The 18,697-nt window shown below is 44.6% G+C and overlaps 1 protein-coding gene across 2 annotated transcripts in view; it reads right to left on the reverse strand.

Annotated features, from left to right (window-relative positions):
• LOC110524417 (BCAR3 adaptor protein, NSP family member) overlaps positions 1–18,697 on the reverse strand; it is a 61,329-nt gene that overhangs the window by 29,478 nt on the left and 13,154 nt on the right. The window contains exon 3 of one of the 2 annotated variants that reach the window (XM_021604019.2): positions 14,541–14,583. In XM_021604019.2, the coding sequence (XP_021459694.2) occupies positions 14,541–14,583 (43 nt within the window). Of the gene's footprint in view, positions 1–2,353; positions 2,743–14,540; positions 14,584–18,697 lie in introns of those variants that run through there. The other variant, XM_021604020.2, reaches the window with a different exon arrangement.

The following is an 18,697-nucleotide window of genomic DNA, read 5'->3' on the forward strand; positions in this document are numbered from 1 at the left end:
GGAGAGGAAATTAGTGAGATGTCTTTCAGTAGTTACAGTAGCTTGGCCTATATCCTCTCACATAGCACAGGCCCCTGTGTAATTCTCCCTCTGTCTCTCTCGCTCTCCCTCTTCAATGACCCCATGCACCAGAGCCCAGAGCCCCAACACTGCCCACTGTGTTCCCCCCGTGACCCCCTTCTCCGACCCCCACACACAGACCAGCCTGTCCGAACGAACCCTAGAGCTATTTTAAGCCTGGGCCAAACAAAACAGAGCCCATGTCTTAGCTAGCAGACTTCCCGGACTCTCTGGGGTCCGTTAGGTTCAGACGCGAGGAACCACAAATTGTGGGTTATTTTTGGGGGAAATATCTCCCCTTAAGATGATAGTCAGATGGATCATAGACTTGTACAAAACATGCCATTCTCCACTATGGGTGATGATGAGAGAGGTTCACAGAAGAAAAGAGAGCGAGAGATCATTAGCCCTACCTCCTGCTGATAGATGAGTGAGAGAGACCGTAGACGATGATGATGATGATGATGGGCCTGATCTCCCTGTGGCTAACACTGATGAGCTTTGGGACAGTAGACCTCCAGGGAAACGTCACTTCAATCTACAAGCTTTTCACTCATATACAGTTTAGCTGTTGCAGCTATTATTACAACCCACTTGTATTAAATATTGTACATGTGCATGTACAAAGGAAAGCTCTATTACAGAGCACTGTACAGTACAGGGGGTTGTACAAGGGGTTCAGCCAGCCAAGAATAATTATCAGAACTGATAATGGCTATTAATAATGTCAGAATTTTGGTCCATCTCATGACCCCCTAGCCCTTCTGGAGTTACAGGCCCACGTCACTTCCATAAACACGGTTGGGACAGATATAGGGCCTCACTATTTCAAGCCTCACCATCAATTCACTTAATGTCACTGCAACAATTCCCTCTGATGACATAAAAGGCAGAACACTTCAGTGAGACAGAGTAAAAACAAGTCCTACTTTGGACAAAGGAAAGTGAAAAGAGCGTTTAAATAACCCAGCCTAACCTCAAAGACGTAACATAGTACATGTGAATCTGTGACACTCAAACTAGTATGATATGTTACACTTGGTATGGTTACATAAGACATGAGGTTGCTTAAGGGGGAGGTTGGACAGGACCCAAATGTGTGGTCGAATCACATCACGGACAACTTTAGCATTTTAGCTAATTAGCAACTTTGCAACTACTTAGCATGTTAGCTAACCCTTAACCCCTAACCTTAACCCCTAACCCTAAACCCCTAACCTTAACCTAGCTAACGCTAGCTACAACAAATTGTAATTCATAACATATTGTACAAATTGCAATTCGTAATATATGATATGAATTGCAATTTGTAATATATCATACAAATTGTAATTCATAACTTACCATACGAAATGGATGATGGACATCCACAAATTAATGTATACCATACGCAACGTAACCTATCATCCTAAATGGAGGGAGACATATTTATATTTACTATGTTACCTCTATTCCTGAGTCCAGGTTGAAAAACACAAGCTAATGGAATGTGAATTCATGCTAACTCAAATACACTGATATTTACAGATGAGATCTCACACATTTATTTGAGTGCAAGGTCACAGTCACAGTCAGTCGTCAGTCACACACACACACACACACACACACACACACACACACACACACACACACACAATAACGAATCACAAGCACACTTAGCATCACTCTCCAGCTCCAGATAGTCGTCACATGGAGTGGGGTGTCTGGCAGACGTCTTCACTTACTATAATGAAAACAGTCATATATCTAAACAGCATGTCTTGGTTGGGACAATAAAAACCAACTAGCACCCACTGACTAGGCTATTTAAAGCTTTGACTCAGACATATGGGCCAGGCAGCACAGAGCATAGAAAAACACAAAAAGAAAGTAAAAGTCCTCTCTATCCCACATCAGAGAAACAATCCACATGGACCAGTTAATACACGATAGATTGTGAGAAAAAAAACCATGTTAAGCACTCCCACAGTCCACAGAGGACACATTCATCACATCCAAATACCCAGGCTAAAGTAAGGGATCAAGGATAAAGCCTCCTTTTAAAGGAGCAACTGATGATTCATTTAAATGACCATCGGATAAGCCTGTTAGCCCAAAACAAAGCTTTTAAGAGTAAGATTACAGGGGACGAATCAGAGACTTTTCCTTTCACTAAGTACAGAAGTAATTACAGGAAGTACAGCGCATGCCATTCAGATTACCTGGGTTTAAAACATGCAATACACTGATTATGTTATAATGTGAATGCTACTGTGTGAACAGGTGACACAATGCCTGTCTGTCTGTCACTCACCTTGGCCCCGATGACGGAGCTCTTCTGGTAAAAGCAGCACAGGGCTGCAGTTAAGGTCCTCAGAACATTGCATCTCTCCGACATCTCTCACCCCTCTCACAGTAAAAGCCACTCCAAAAAACTGTCTCAAAAACTACAGAGATTCTCAGATAGCATTCACTTCTGTCGCACCGGGGGTGTGAACATGGTAGCAGCTCACTCTGTGGCTCTCTCTCTCTAGTCTCTCTCTTTTTCAGTCGAAGCAGTTCTGTTCTCTGTGCGCTACACAGTGAACACACCACACCATGCTGCTTCACTCAGTCCCGGAGCTCCATGTATGGAGCTTTGGAATCCCCATGTGATTTTGCTCTCCCGCAAATGAAATCTTAGCCAGCTGGGAGGGAACTACCTCTACCTCTACTGCCTCTGGCTCTACTAAGACTAACCCCCAGCAACCCCCTCTCACCACTGGCTGAGTTTAGAGAAGAGAGAGAGGGGGGGGGGGGGGGGGGGTAGAAAGCGAGAGAGAGAGAGAGATATGGGGAAGGTCGAAAACGAGAGAGAGAGGGAGAGAGAGAGAGAGCGAGAGAAGCTGCTGTGTTTTTCTGAAGCCCCCACCCCTACCAACAGTGCTGCTCTGATTAACACACCATCAGAGAGAGGGGGTAAAAAGATTGAGAGAGAGAGTAAAAGAGAGAAGCTGCTGTGTGTTTTTCTGAAGCCCCCTACCCCTACCAACAGTGCTGCTCTGATTAACACACCATCACCACACACATTCTATGAGCCTCTTCTGCTCTTTTAACATACTGGTGTTTTAAACTGTGGAGGTATTTTGGTTTGTTTTAAATTAAAAGATGCATGTTCTGTTCTGTTCATCTCAGAAAAATAGGAAACCCTCTACAAAGGAAGACAGATGTGTGTAATGCAACAAAATCCAGGTCAAATAGGTGAAAATATCTGCATTTGAGAATAAAAGTGGTATAAAACTAAGCTTTAAATCAGTCAGGTTGGACATAACCTGTGTTGTTGAAGAGACAAATAAGGAAATAATCTGGTTTCTGAAGGCTCTATTCAATCAGATCTGTTTTATCCTCCACATAGAAGTTGTTTTGCGGTGTCTGAGGTGGAACTGCTTTAGAGCTGTCAAATCCACAAGTGGCTCCTGGTATTACACCTAAAGCGGACATTGCCATTGGCTGCACAGAGTCACATTAAGAGAAATCCCATGCGGCCTTCTTTAGAAGTTTGAACCCTGGAATGTGAGATGTAATCTACACCTTGATTAGGCTGATCGAAATCCTCATTATTTCGTTCAATGATTTAAAATTTGAGCGTCATTATTTCTATAAAGCCTAAACTTTCCTGTTCTGAACTTCTAACGCAAATGGGACTGTTGTGGCTTCGTGACAATGATCAAGAGCATCTGCTCATCGTTTTGACAGCTCCGAAGCAGTTACACCTCTCACACCGCCAAAACATAAACTATGTGGGTGTGGGCTATCGCTGGTTAACGCTTGATCTGATTAAATCTAAGCATTAGTCTGTATTTGTCTCTCGGAACAACCATTGAGAAGAATGTAGAGCATTCAGATGTGGACCGAGGAGGGGAACAGGAGAGACGAGTGGCAGGATAACTATTCAGTGGGGTCAGAGCTGCATCTCTCTGTGTCTCTTAATGCTAAGGCCACTTAACTTCAGTCAGCACTCCTGGCTGTGGAGAGATGGTTGGAGTATAACAGAGCATGACCAAAATATATGTCTTCATTCAAAGCAATGCCACTTCGCAGACACTTTTATCCACGTTTCTTACAGTGCAGTGCATGCATCATTTTACATCATTTTCACACATTGTACATCACATGATGTATGCGTGATCCCTGAAGGGATTGAACCCATGACCTTGGCGTTGCTAACACTCTTACCAACTGAGCCACATACGACCACTTTTTGTCCGTCTCCCCAGTAATGCCAACAGAGTGGAATACCAAGCACTCCAACAACTACAGGAATTTCCATCCCCATTTCATTAGCATCATGTTGGGCTCTCAGCTGTTCCGGGAATGTTTGGTTGGATGGATGATGATGGGCTGTTTAGCTCTTTCTCTTGGTCCTCCAATACCATGACATCAGCAGACATCCTATTGTGTGTGTAAAATCCTCCTTAATTCACTTGTCAGTTGAAATACTGTAACTTCAAGGAAACTTACGACCTGTTACAGGAAGGTGGAAAAAAGCCATGTTAGAAATCTGCTTTACTTCAGCAAATACAGCCTCACAGGACTGGCTTGCTTCAGCCCTATGAATCAGAGATACGATTAAACTATAGGAGAGGGAGAGAGAGAACTGGCTGACTAACGATGCAGAGTTGTGAGAATGAATGTCTGCAATGCACAGCTCAGCTATTTGCAGGTGCTTTCTTAAAAAGGGGAGCAATCCGCACTTATAAAATGGCCAATCTTAAACTATGCAAAGTGAATAATCTGTTAAGTGGGCCTCTCTGGCTGCATTTAGACAGGCAGCCCAATTCAGATATTTTTTTCTCACTAATTGGTCTTTTGATCTGATGTGATTGGTCAAAAGACCGATTAGTGTAAAAAAAAAAAAAAAAACAGTTTAGAATTGGGCTGCCTGTCTAAACGCAGCCTCTGCTTTCACCATTAACAAACCTATTGCAACACCTTTAGAACAAAAACTCAAACACCAACTCAGTTGGGGTAACGGCAGTGGGATAGGGAAAGGGCCAGGAGGGTCACTACCTGGGGGGTGTAATTACCCAAGAGCCATTAAGAAATGCTGGGTTCCATTCTGCTGCACCCAAATCGCTCATAAATGTAGAAAAATACATTAGGTAAGGCAGGCTGGCTTCCTCTACACAGTGTGACACTGATGATGACAACACTGATGATGGAACGTGAGACACACAACACTAATGCTGGCACAGAGCATAATTGACCAGTGTGCTGCATTGATATATCACATATAACATCATGTTTTTTCTCTTGGTCATTTCTAGATAAAAGATCTAGGAACAGTGTGTAATGTCTGTCCTTTTAGACTTGGAAAACTACAATGGATAATAAAAATACAATATGGAAAGCATATTGGCACGTCTTTTAATTCAACTCCTGAAAAGAATAGGATAACAACAGATTAGCAAGAGATTTACTAGTATTATCAGTGGATGTTCATGTCTGTTCAGCTGGTCGGCTGCATAAATGATACTGTAGTTCTTAAGTCAAACCACTAGAGAGTGCCATTTCTCTTCCGTGTGGTAGAGTAGATTGTGGACTATGACCCTGCTGAAGGGCATACCGCAGTTCTAACTCGTCTAGGAAACAATGGATACTGTAGATAGGAACAACAGGGAGAGATGAAGGACAACTGAGGTAGAGAAGATAACTGTCCTGAGGGGGTCACTGGTACCTGTACTGCATATTCTAGCCACACCATGTACATTATGTATGAGTGGGGCTTGGAGAATTGGGTGAGATGAGCAACTCATAATCTGCAGCAATTTTCTGAACGACCTCATCCTACAGATGAAAGGTCCAGAGAAGCTATCCGCTGTCCTGTTCCTATTTAGAAGTATTGTCATAAATCCAAACTTATGTCTCTGTAGTTCTGGCAATTTGTGTATCTCTCTAACCCAGCTCTCACCCTGCCTGCCACAAATAGAGTGTATGTATTTCTGTGTGTGTATTTCTGTGGGCTGTGCTGTGCTGTGCTGTGCTGTGCAGGCCACATGGAGGGCCAAAGGGTCTTCATCTGGTGTTAAGCGAGGGCTGCAGATCTCTCATGTGGCATAGAGAGCCATTGTTCCCTTTAAAGCTCTTTCATGAGCAGTTAGCTACCACTGGGCAAAAACCAGTTGCATCATTGTTGTTTCCACATCATTTCAACCCCTAAATTCAATCTGATGACGTTGAATCAACGTGGAAAATTTATGGGATTTAAAAAAAAAGTCCTCAACCAAGGGAATTTCTTATTTTTTTTCACCAAACTTTTAACCAGACAATCCACCAGGCCTGATGTTCTCCATCCTGTCTTTGTTGTCCTCCTGTTCTTCCTCTCTCTTCTTCTTTCTCTACTCTTTCTCTCTTGTGCTGGCTCTTTCCATTCTGCTCTCTCTCACTCTCTATCAGTCTCTCTTCTACACTCTAGTGTTTCACTGAGGAGTCTACTGGAGTAGCAGGTGCCTCGTCTGCCACCATGTTGTCTTTGTAACTGTATCACTCTGACAGTTAGTCTCACTCTAAATCAATGTGAGGCTCATTACATAACCATGATTTAAAACCCTTTTCTCATAAACACCACATACTCCCAGAGGGAGAAGTTGGGCTCCACCCAGAAAAAGAGGGTATTTTAGGCGTTGAGTCCTTCTTGAACAATTTCCCCTCTCCCGCCTTTTAGATTGGCTTTGAAGATTGTAGCCATGTCAAATCAGAGGCAAAACAATAAGACTTTCACACGCAGTTTCCACCCACACTGTGGCTACATTCAGTCATTCTCAGACCAGCCCTGGTCTATCTGTTGTCTCTCCAGTACACCCATCTAAACCACTATCCTAGTGGCTGGTTGCAGGAGGATTGTGGTCATTGGGCATTACTCTGACCAGCTTCCTGTTCACACACAGGCCCCCTACCCACAGGAAATGACTAACTGTTCATGTGTGGCAAACATTCATTGTTTCTTCAATAGCATATTCATTTAAGGCCTGGCTGAGTCAACAAACCCACCTGGATGGGCTGTGTTGACGGGCTGTGTGAAGCTTACAGTAACAGTGGATACAGTATCATCATGGGTGTTATGTAAGGCCTGGGTCAGACAGTACAGTTCAGCAGTGAAGGCCCCACACACAGCAGATTAATCTCCCATCAAAACAATTGGAAAGGTGCTCCAATCTGCTGTAGCCCTGCCATCCTCCGGGCTTTCCCATATGGAAATCCTCCTGCACTGTGACTACCCAGTATAGCACACAGTGGGATGAGGCGGTGTGAGGCGGGCTGTGCTGCGTCAGGCCTCTCTAGTGTTGGTTAAACACCACTCTACACTATCTACCATCCTGAATCTGGTGAAACTCACCTCAGAGTTTGTGTGTGCATGCAGACGTGTGCTTGTGTGTGTGTGCGTATAGCTAGGTTCATTGTGGAGAGGATAAAGGGCATAGATGACTCTTGCCTAAGAATGAGGCCCTGCATGATCTCAGTTGCACTCTCATCTGTCTAATCCTTCTGAGGTGAGCTGAGGTGAGGACAGGGCTCTGATGTCACAGCGTTTGTGATGTTTCCTCATATAACACTGTCTGACCTGGTATCAACAACAACTCATCAAGCTGAGTCAGACAAGGCAGGTGGCTCTCTCCAACATTACAATTAATAATGAGGGAAGATGTAGTCCATGCAGTTGCCTGTTACTGTCCCAACATGTTGAGGTGACTGAATAAAGCCTTCCGCATGCTTTGGCTCGGCTGGTCCCTAGCCGAGTTCAGCTAGGCGAACCGAACAAGTGTCCGCATTCTCCCTTAAAAGTCCTTTACTTGAAAAATGAGAAAAACACACAGCAATAGTACTGTTTGTCCATCTTGAAACGCCATAGCCAGTATATACTTGCTCAATATGGTCTGAATTGATCGAAGATAACTCAATAAATCTGTCATTATTTTTGACGTTTTGACGAGGAGATCTTAGTCTCACAATTTTACATCGAACTAAGATGTTAGGTGCAATATTTCTGTTGTGCATGAAAATGTGCATGAAAATGTTTTGTTTCTCATTGAATGACAACAAACACTTACTGAGGAATCCCTATTGTTGACCAATCACTGATAAATGGGTGTAGATTTGCAGCGAGAGAAAACGTTTGTGTGCACGAACAGCCGAAAAAACCGTTGCCGAAGACCAAAACTAACAAAAACGTCACAAAATGTTGTCATAATATCTGCACAAACTGTTCCGAACTGTTTCGGCTGGGAAGCAGGCATGAATAAATGATTGGAGATGGAAGTGAGAGAATTCATATTTGAAAGCAGGAGAGGGTACGTGACAATCAAGTGACAGTCTGAACTGTGTGTTTCTTTTTTCTTCTCATTCTAAGGCATATTGAGCCAGTGCCCTGAGGGGTGGTTAGGACTACCTACTATCCTAGTGAGATAGTGAAGTACAGTGCCTTGCAAAAGTATTCACCCCCCCCTGGCATTTTTCCTATTTTGTTGAATCCAAACCTGTAATTTAAATAGATTTTTGGGGGGGGATTTCGTGTAATGGACATACACAAAATAGTCCAAATTAGTGAAGTGAAATGTAAAAAATAACTTGTTTAAATTCTATATTTTTTTTAACAGAAAAGTGGTGTGTGTATATGTATTCACCCTTTTGCTATGATGCCCCTAAATAAGATCTGGTGCAACCAAATACCTTCAGAAGTCACATAATTAGTTAAATAAAGTCCACCTGTGTTCAATCTAAGTGTCACATGATCTGTCAGATGATCTCAGTATATATACACCTGTTCTGAAAGGCCCCAGAGTCTGCAACACCACTAAGCAAGGGGCACCACCAAGCAAGTGGCACCATGAAGACCAAGGAGCTCTCCAAACAGGTCAGGGACAAAGTTGTGGAGAAGTACAGATCAGGGTTGGGTTATAAAAAAATATCTGAAACTTTGAACATCCCACGGAGTACCATTAAATCCATTATTTAAAAAATGAAAAGAATATGACACCACAACAAACCTGCCAAGAGAGGTCCGCCCACCAAAACTCACAGACCAGGCTAGGAGGGCATTAATCAGAGAGGCAACAGAGAGACCAAAGATAACCCTGAAGGAGCTGCAAAGCTCCACAGCGGAGATTGGAGTATCTGCCAAAAGGCATGTGGGAGACTACCCAAACAAATGGAAGGAGGTACTCCGGTCAGATGAGACAAAAATTTTGCTTTTTGGCCATCAATGAAAACGCTATGTCTGGTGCAAACCCAAAACCTCTAATCACCCAGAGAACACCATCCCCACAGTGAAGCATGGTGGTGGCAGCATCATGCTGTGGGTAGGTTTTTCATCAGCAGGGACTGGGAAACTAGTCAGAATTGAAGGAATGATGGATGGCGCTAAATACAGGGAAATTCTTGAGGGTAATCTGTTTCAGTCTTCCAGAGATTTGAGACTGGGACGGAGGTTCACCTTCCAGCAGGACAATGACCCTAAGCAAACTGCTAAAACAATACTTGAGCGGTTTAAGGGGAAATGTTTAAATGTATTGGAATGGCCTAGTCAAAGCCCAGACCTCAATCCAATTGAGAATCTGTGGTATGACTTAAAGATTGCTGTACACCAGCGGAACCCATCCAACTTGAAGGAGCTGAGGCAGTTTTGCCCTGAAGAATGGGCAAAAATCCCAATGGATAGATGTGCCAAGCTTATAAAGACATACCCCAAAAGACTTGCAACTGTATTTGCTGCAAAAGGTGGCTCTACAAAGTATTGACTTTGTGGGGTGAATAGTTATGCACTCTCAAGTTTTCAGTTTTTTTGTCTTATTTCTTGTTTGTTTCACAATTAAAACATATTTTGCATCTTCAAAGTGGCAGGCATGTTGTGTAAATCAAATGACACAAACCCCCCAAAAATCTATTTTAATTCCAGGTTATAAGGCAACAACATAGGAAAAATGCCAATGGGGGTGAATACTTTCGCAAGCCACTGTAGCAGAGTGGTGGTTAGGACTACCTACTACCCTAGTGAGATAGTAAAGTAGCAGAGTGGTGGTTAGGACTACCTACTGCCCTAGTGAGATAGTGAAGTAGCAGAGTGGTGGTTAGGACTACCTACTACCCTAGTGAGATAGTGAAGTAGCAGAGTGGTGGTTAGGGCTACCTACTGCCCTAGTGAGATAGTGAAGTAGCAGAGTGGTGGTTAGGACTACCTACTACCCTAGTGAGATAGTGAAGTAGCAGAGTGGTGGTTAGGACTACCTGCTGCCCTAGTGAGATAGTGAAGTAGCAGAGTGGTGATTAGGACTACCTGCTGCCCTAGTGAGATAGTGAAGTAGCAGAGAGGTGGTTAGGACTACCTACTGCCCTAGTGAGATAGTGAAGTAGCAGAGTGGTGGTTAGGACTACCTGCTGCCCTAGTGAGATAGTGAAGTAGCAGAATGGTGATTAGGACTACCTGCTGCCCTAGTGAGATAGTGAAGTAGCAGAGTGGTGGTTAGGACTACCTACTACCCTAGTGAGATAGTGAAGTAGCAGAGTGGTGGTTAGGACAACCTGCTGCCCTAGTGAGATAGTGAAGTAGCAGAGTTGTGGTTAGGACTACCTACTACCCTAGTGAGATAGTAAAGTAGCAGAGTGGTGGTTAGGGCTACCTACTGCCCTAGTGAGATAGTGAAGTAGCAGAGTGGTGGTTAGGTCTACCTACTGCCCAAGTGAGATAGTGAAGTAGCAGAGTGGTGGTTAGGACTACCTACTGCCCTTGTGAGATAGTGAAGTAGCAGAGTGGTGGTTAGGACTACCTACTGCCCTAGTGAGATAGTGAAGTAGCAGAGTGGTGGTTAGGACTACCTACTGCCCTAGTGAGATAGTGAAGTAGCAGAGGGGTGGTTAGGACTACCTACTGCCCTAGTGAGATAGTGAAGTAGCAGAGTGGTGGTTAGGACTACCTGCTGCCCTAGTGAGATAGTAAAGTAGCAGAGTTGTGGTTTGGACTACCTCCTGCCCTAGTGAGATAGTGAAGTAGCAGAGTGGTGGTTAGGACTACCTACTGCCCTAGTGAGATAGTGAAGTAGCAGAGTGGTGATTAGGACTACCTGCTGCCCTAGTGAGATAGTGAAGTAGCAGAGTGGTGGTTAGGACTACCTACTGCCCTAGTGAGATAGTGAACTAGCAGAGTTGTGGTTAGGACTACCTACTGCCCTAGTGAGATAGTGAAGTAGAAGAGTGGTGGTTAGGACTACCTCCTGCCCTAGTGAGATACTGAAGTAGCAGAGTGGTGGTTAGGACTACCTACTGCCCTAGTGAGATAGTGAAGTAGCAGAGTGGTGGTTAGGACTACCTACTGCCCTAGTGAGATAGTGAAGTAGCAGAGTGGTGGTTAGGACTACCTACTGCCCTAGTGAGATAGTGAAGTAGCAGAGTGGTGGTTAGGACTACCTACTGCCCTAGTGAGATAGTGAAGTAGCAGAGTGGTGGTTAGGACTACCTCCTGCCCTAGTGAGATAGTGAAGTAGCAGAGTGGTGGTTAGGACTACCTACTGCCCTAGTGAGATAGTGAAGTAGCAGAGTGGTGGTTAGGACTACCTACTACCCTAGGTAGATAGTGAAGTAGCAGAGTGGTGATTAGGACTACCTGCTGCCCTAGTGAGATAGTGAAGTAGCAGAGTGGTGGTTAGGACTACCTACTGCCCTAGTGAGATAGTGAAGTAGCAGAGTGGTGGTTAGGACTACCTACTACCCTAGTGAGATAGTGAAGTAGCAGAGTGGTGGTTAGGACTACCTACTGCCCTAGTGAGATAGTGAAGTAGCAGAGTGGTGGTTAGGACTACCTACTGCCCTAGTGAGATAGTGAAGTAGCAGAGTGGTGGTTAGGACTACCTACTGCCCTAGTGAGATAGTGAAGTAGCAGAGTGGTGGTTAGGACTACCTACTGCCCTAGTGAGATAGTGAAGTAGCAGAGTGGTGGTTAGGACTACCTACTGCCCTAGTGAGATAGTGAAGTAGCAGAGTGGTGGTTAGGACTACCTACTACCCTAGTGAGATAGTGAAGTAGCAGAGTGGTGGTTAGGACTACCTACTGCCCTAGTGAGATAGTGAAGTAGCAGAGTGGTGGTTAGGACTACCTACTACCCTAGGTAGATAGTGAAGTAGCAGAGTGGTGATTAGGACTACCTGCTGCCCTAGTGAGATAGTGAAGTAGCAGAGTGGTGGTTAGGACTACCTACTGCCCTAGTGAGATAGTGAAGTAGCAGAGTGGTGGTTAGGACTACCTACTACCCTAGTGAGATAGTGAAGTAGCAGAGTGGTGGTTAGGACTACCTACTGCCCTAGTGAGATAGTGAAGTAGCAGAGTGGTGGTTAGGACTACCTACTGCCCTAGTGAGATAGTGAAGTAGCAGAGTGGTGGTTAGGACTACCTACTGCCCTAGTGAGATAGTGAAGTAGCAGAGTGGTGGTTAGGACTACCTCCTGCCCTAGTGAGATAGTGAAGTAGCAGAGTGGTGGTTAGGACTACCTACTGCCCTAGTGAGATAGTGAAGTAGCAGAGTGGTGGTTAGGACTACCTACTGCCCTAGTGAGATAGTGAAGTAGCAGAGTGGTGGTTAGGACTACCTACTGCCCTAGTGAGATAGTGAAGTAGCAGAGTGGTGGTTAGGACTACCTACTGCCCTAGTGAGATAGTGAAGTAGCAGAGTGGTGGTTAGGACTACCTACTGCCCTAGTGAGATAGTGAAGTAGCAGAGTGGTGGTTAGGACTACCTACTACCCTAGTGAGATAGTGAAGTAGCAGAGTGGTGGTTAGGACTACCTACTGCCCTAGTGAGATAGTGAAGTAGCAGAGTGGTGGTTAGGACTACCTACTACCCAGCTACTTCACTATCTCACTAGGGTAGCAGGTAGTCCTACTACCTGCTACCCTAGTGAGATAGTGAAGTAGCTGTGTGTTGATGACAGGCTGCCATGGCTTCTGAGGGGAGAGCTGTTTTGGTTTGCTCTCCTGAACTGCATGTGAGGAACCACTGGGTTTGCTTTTCACACTGGCCTGAGAGCATCCTATTCCGTGAGGCAAGCAGGCCAGGGAAAGAGCGACAGACTGAGAAAGTGGGTGAAGGAAAAAGTGAAGGAGTGGGTGAATGAGCATGTGTGAGAGTGATGGTAGTGTGGTATCAGAACACACAGGCCTCAGTCATCACTCAAGCCCAATCACAGTGTACAGGGACACAGGTGAAGGTAATGGGAAATATGATTTGTTTGATGCATTGCTGTACTTCTGAGACTAAGTGCCTCGTAGCCTGGAGATAAATTGGATTAGTGTATTAGATAGAGGACATTTCCTCCCCTCACTCAACCTTTTCCTTATGAGGCTTTTTGATAGCCTCCAGCCTTAGAGAGAGTAGAATGATTTGTGTACACATCAACCTTACGTAAAGAGGAAGTATCGGTAGAGACATCAGTTAATCAGCTATTAAACGTGTACCATACATCAACTATTTAGAACACTAGATCGCTAAAAAGTCTACTTGGAGGAAATTTAACATTGTTCCACATCATTTACATCTAAGAGCGACTCCTTTCTACCTCAAGTGGTATCTGCAACTTTTTAACCAAAGAGACGTTAGTCCCCTGAAGACGTTACTCAGCCCTTTAAATGCAGATGGGTTACAGTGTGGCTCCTTCTGACACGAAACATACAAATCTAGTGAGTCACAGTCTCCTGTTTGCCTACCAGTGGCGTTGGGATAATAGTTCAGGGCTTATGAGGACTATGTCTGGATATTCACCCCGTTTCAAACAAACCCACACCTCTCTCTGCCATTAAGTGGGTATACAAGACTATATCTACACAGGAAACCAAGCTTGTAGAGGACACTGTCGCACAGCTAAACTTTATGAACCGAAATGAGATGAAACACTGTAGTCAAAGGAATAGTCATCAGACCTTCTAAAAGTCAAACACAGGAACACCCACACATACAGTAAACACATCATGTACTCTCATGTCTTCTCCATGTGTATATATTTACTGTCTATTAATCTATCTTTCGTCCTATATCCTTTAAAATACCGGAAAAAATAAACTGAGAGATTCCATATCCTCTATGTCAGATCAACATCATGTGTCAATGTTCCGAGAGAGAGGTCCCTGGAAGCTACTAGCATTCCTGCCCTATTTCACTGACCTCACAGTTACAAAACAAGCCTAATCTAGGAATTAGTGTTATAGGAATTAGTGTTATATCAAATTCCAAAAGCTGAACTACATAAGCTTACAGTATTTACTAGTTTTACTGACACTCAAAGGAAATAGAAATATAAACCTGTAAGACTGGACTGGTCTTGCCTGTCCTGACTAAAACACAATTCAGATTAGCGATAATTGAACCAACCCTCAATCTTTCTGACCTCTTCTCAATCAGAAGTAACAAAACACTAGTGATGCCTGTTGGGCACAGTGTCTCAAGCAGCAGTGGAATAGGTAAGTGGGTTGAGTGGGTTCCTACCTTGACGTACTCCAGGGTGGGGTCCATGCTGCTGCTGGGGTCCCTGGGGAACAGAGACAGAGTTCTGTTGAGTGAACACATTCCTAATGGCAGCTTCTGGTCCCCTCCACTCCCTCCCTGTGCTGTGATGCGTCTGCTATCCTGCCTGCTGACTGTGGGTCTACCTCCTCTCTGACAGGAGTGGCATGCTCAGACACTGCCTTCCCTCCTCTCCACCCCTCCACTGCACCCCCACTCTTTAGTCTACTCACCCAGCCCCCACACAAGTCACAGCTACATGTGTCCCCTTTTTCTGACCCCACTGGCAAATTCACAGAGGGGTAAGAGACACCCCCACATCTGCCCTGGGGTTTAAAATGCCATATCATTAGCAGGGCTAGTCCTCCCAAAATTCTCAGTATCACTTCAGATGTCAGAAATGCATTTTGAGAGGACATAATATCTTAAAGCCAAGATTAGTTCTTTTCAAATCCCTGAGGAAGTGTGGATGCATTCCCAGATCTCTGCGAAAAATTCTGTTTATTTTGAGTTCTGCCTCTGTCTCTCATCTCAAATGGGTTTTTTTAGGGGGGGGGGGTTAGAGAAGTTGAACCCAAGCCCTTGATGCAGGGGTCTTACAGTCAGACAAGAGGGGGAGTAATTCCTTGAGCCTTTCACCACTTTTCCCATAGGGATTGTGAAGGGGAAAAAACACAAACATCTCTTTTAAGAGCCTTCGTGGAGTAGGAAACCAAAACAGTGGAATTTCAAGTTGCCCCTTAATCCATTCAAAATGTTGAATAAGCGAGTTAGTATCTAAACCAAAGGATTAAGTGTAAAATTACAATCTAAAAATAACTCACTGAACTGCTGTGATGGCCCTTGGTCTTTTCTTTCCTCCCTACTTTCAGAGAAAGGCGGGAATGCAGCAGGAAATACGGTTGAGAGCATAACAATCTGAAAAATACTTCCCAAGAAGTTCAGCACCGGCCACTAGCTCTTAAACAGATCTTTCTCAATTTAGCTGCTGTACGACCGCGTCTCATCTACTCACTGCGAGGAGAGGTGAACTTTCTCTCCTTTGCCCATTCTTTCATGTCAGCCTATACAGTAACCTGGCTTCTCTTTCAGCAGGGTGAGTGATTGGTATGTCATGCCACCTCAGAGGAACACAACACAGGCAGGCTGCTGCACTGGCTGGTTCACCTCTGAAGCCGCTCCATCCGCATCAGAATAAAGAGCTGGCCTTGTTATTCAACAACTACATCTACAGTGTTAGGTAACGTCACAATCAGTTCACAGTATGGTGGTGTTCCTATAGAATTGGACAGGACATTACAGGTTCCACCTGCTCCCATCAGACAGCCGAGACTAATAAAGAGAATAGATATCTACCCATTCATATTGGGTAGAGAACTGATATCCCACCTATAGTGTTCATATTGGGTAGAGAACAGATATCCCACCCATAGTGTTCATATTGGGTAGAGAACAAATATACCACCCATACTGTTCATATTGGGTAGAGAACAAATATCCCACCCATACTGTTCATATTGGGTAGAGAACAGATATCCCACCCATACTGTTCATATTGGGTAGAGAACAGAGGTGTTGGGAGACACATCATAGAGTTGGAGAGAGGACGAGTGAGAGGACAAGTGAGAGGACGAGTGAGGCCACAGGCCAGCCAAAGAACCTCTCCTTTAGACCGGTTTAGTGTCAGCCAGACCACAGCTGCATTGTGTCCTGGTGAGGAAATGTACCCTGCTCAACCACTGACTTTCCCCAAACCTCAAGTTCAAATAGAGCTCAGTCAGGCCAAGGACAAGGACAGAGCAGGTCACACACAGACGACTTAGCTATAATTGGATTTCCGCACACAGCCTCCCCTTCTCTGACTCACTGACTGAGAGAGAGGGGCACTTGACATGCAACACTCCCTCAGTCAAAGGTTGTTCTGGATGCCTAAAGGCGTTCGCCTGCTTCCCAGCCGAAAGAGTTCGGAACAGTTCGTTCGTTTTGGACTACAGCAAGGTTTTTTTTCGGCTGTTCAGGCACATAAAACATTTTCTCAAGGCAATCGGACGTTGGTAGCCAAAAGTAGGAATTTTTCAATTCCTCCTGTCATTCAACGAGAAACAACTTGTCCTCATGCACATTTTTTCACTTGAGACATACTGCACCAAACATCCTCGTCAGGACGACTTGGCAAAAACTTAACTCAAGAAATCGGTCATTCATTTTTATCTTAGATTAATTCTGACTATTTTGAGGACTGATTATAGTGTCTCAAGAGAGACAATCAGTACTATTGCCACTTTTTTCTAGTTTTTCAAGCGAAGGTCTTTTAAGGGAGTATGCGAGCACACTAGTACGGTTCGCCTAGCCGGGTTCGGCAAGGCTCAGCCCAACCGAAGCCTGCGGAGGCACATCCACACTACTGACTCAAGGGGCAGTTTGACTCTATTGGAAAATCCCTCAACTTCTACATGTACTGTATAGTACAGTGGATCAGTGCTCTGCTGTGCACAACATAACTTATATAAATGCATACATATACTAATCTCTCCCAAATAGCATTGAGTGTCCATCTGGTAATGAAATAATGAATGCAGGGAAAAATGAAGAGAGGAGAGGGGGTGGTAATGAGTTGCTCTGGTTGAGCTCTCTTTCTCTCTTTTTATTTTACTGGGTAGCTACAGGTGTGTGTCCCATCAGACCGAACATGTGCTCTCAGCCTGCTGCTGGCTGGCCTTATAAAAGCAGAACCAGCTGTGGCTATACTGCCTTCTGCCTACTCCTTACTCCAACCCAGAGGAGAGGGAGAGAACGAGAGAATGAGGGAGGAGGGAGTAGATGAGAGAGAAAAAACAGGACACCCCTGGTCCAACACAAACAGGAGCTGCTAAAAGGAGCGCTGTTTATTTACCCACCAGATCAGCACTCACGGAGGAGAGGGAGCAACTTCTGCTCTGGCTGGACATTATGAACAGAACTAACACTAGGACAGGAATTATAGTGTTTACACTGTGATTGGCTCACACAATAGAAGCCTTCGAGTCCCACAGACAATCATTGACAATAATAGTGTACAGTAAAAATTATTGTTCCGTGGTTGTGCTTCTGATATGGGAATGGAATATTACTTTTAAGATATGGGAATAGAATGTTTACTGTACCTAACCAACAGCTTTACAGTAACACAGCATGGCATCATTTGGAGATGCGACCAATGATCAAACAGCAATGTTATGATGACATCCTTTTCTTAGGATTGGGTTAGTTCACAGTGTCCTTGGGAACATTGTGGCCGGACATCACGGCATCATTACTTATCTCTGCTGTGATACAGAGGACAGCCTGGGCATGGCGTAAACAAAGACTTTCTGTGAAAGACGTGGTGTGTGTGATGCCTATTTGTCTACCTACCTGGTCCTAACAACGTATGTACTGCAGCTGTAGCACCATGATTCCCAGTGGGATGTTTTTGATCAGAGTGGTTTAGAACTGGCGTTGACAGACAGACATCCAGAAAACACTTCACCACTCTCTAGCCTTGGAGGAAACCATCCAGGCATCAGATCTGACCAGCAGCAGACCATTTCTCAGCAGAACAAACAGAGAGAATCAGTCACTCTAGATTCTGAGCTCACGGCCAGCTCCGTCTTTTATCCTCCCTTTCATCTCCTATACAAGGCTGTAAATCTTCTCGCCATCTCAACCTGAGTCAACCGGAGTCCAACTCATAAAGTATTTGCAGGCACACCACAGCCAGAGCTGTCTGCCTCCCCCTGGGGCAGAGTGAGTGGGCCCTGGGTTATAGTGGCTATCTGGCTTAGGCACACACAAACACACACAACCACACAGGCACACATACCACACAGATTGACTGAGGTTAGGGGTCACCTGAAGAATCACTCACTTTCTGGATCAATCCAGATAGCGTCATCGATACAGAGTAAACACTGATTAATTAGTGTGTGGTTAAAGGATGGAGCACTGTCTGGGTCAAGGGTCAACAGACAGTCAGGGAGACTAAAAAGTCAGCACAAAGAAACATAGGTTGGTTTAAAACATGTACAATATCCACAAAACAAGAATAAGCAAAGTAGTTCAATGAGTAGAAATGAAACAGTGTTCATTGATCAATGTAATCTGCATGAAAAGAGATGGAC

Source organism: Oncorhynchus mykiss, chromosome 5 (assembly GCF_013265735.2).
Source record: "Oncorhynchus mykiss isolate Arlee chromosome 5, USDA_OmykA_1.1, whole genome shotgun sequence".
In the NCBI taxonomy this organism is placed as follows: Eukaryota; Metazoa; Chordata; class Actinopteri; order Salmoniformes; family Salmonidae; genus Oncorhynchus; species Oncorhynchus mykiss.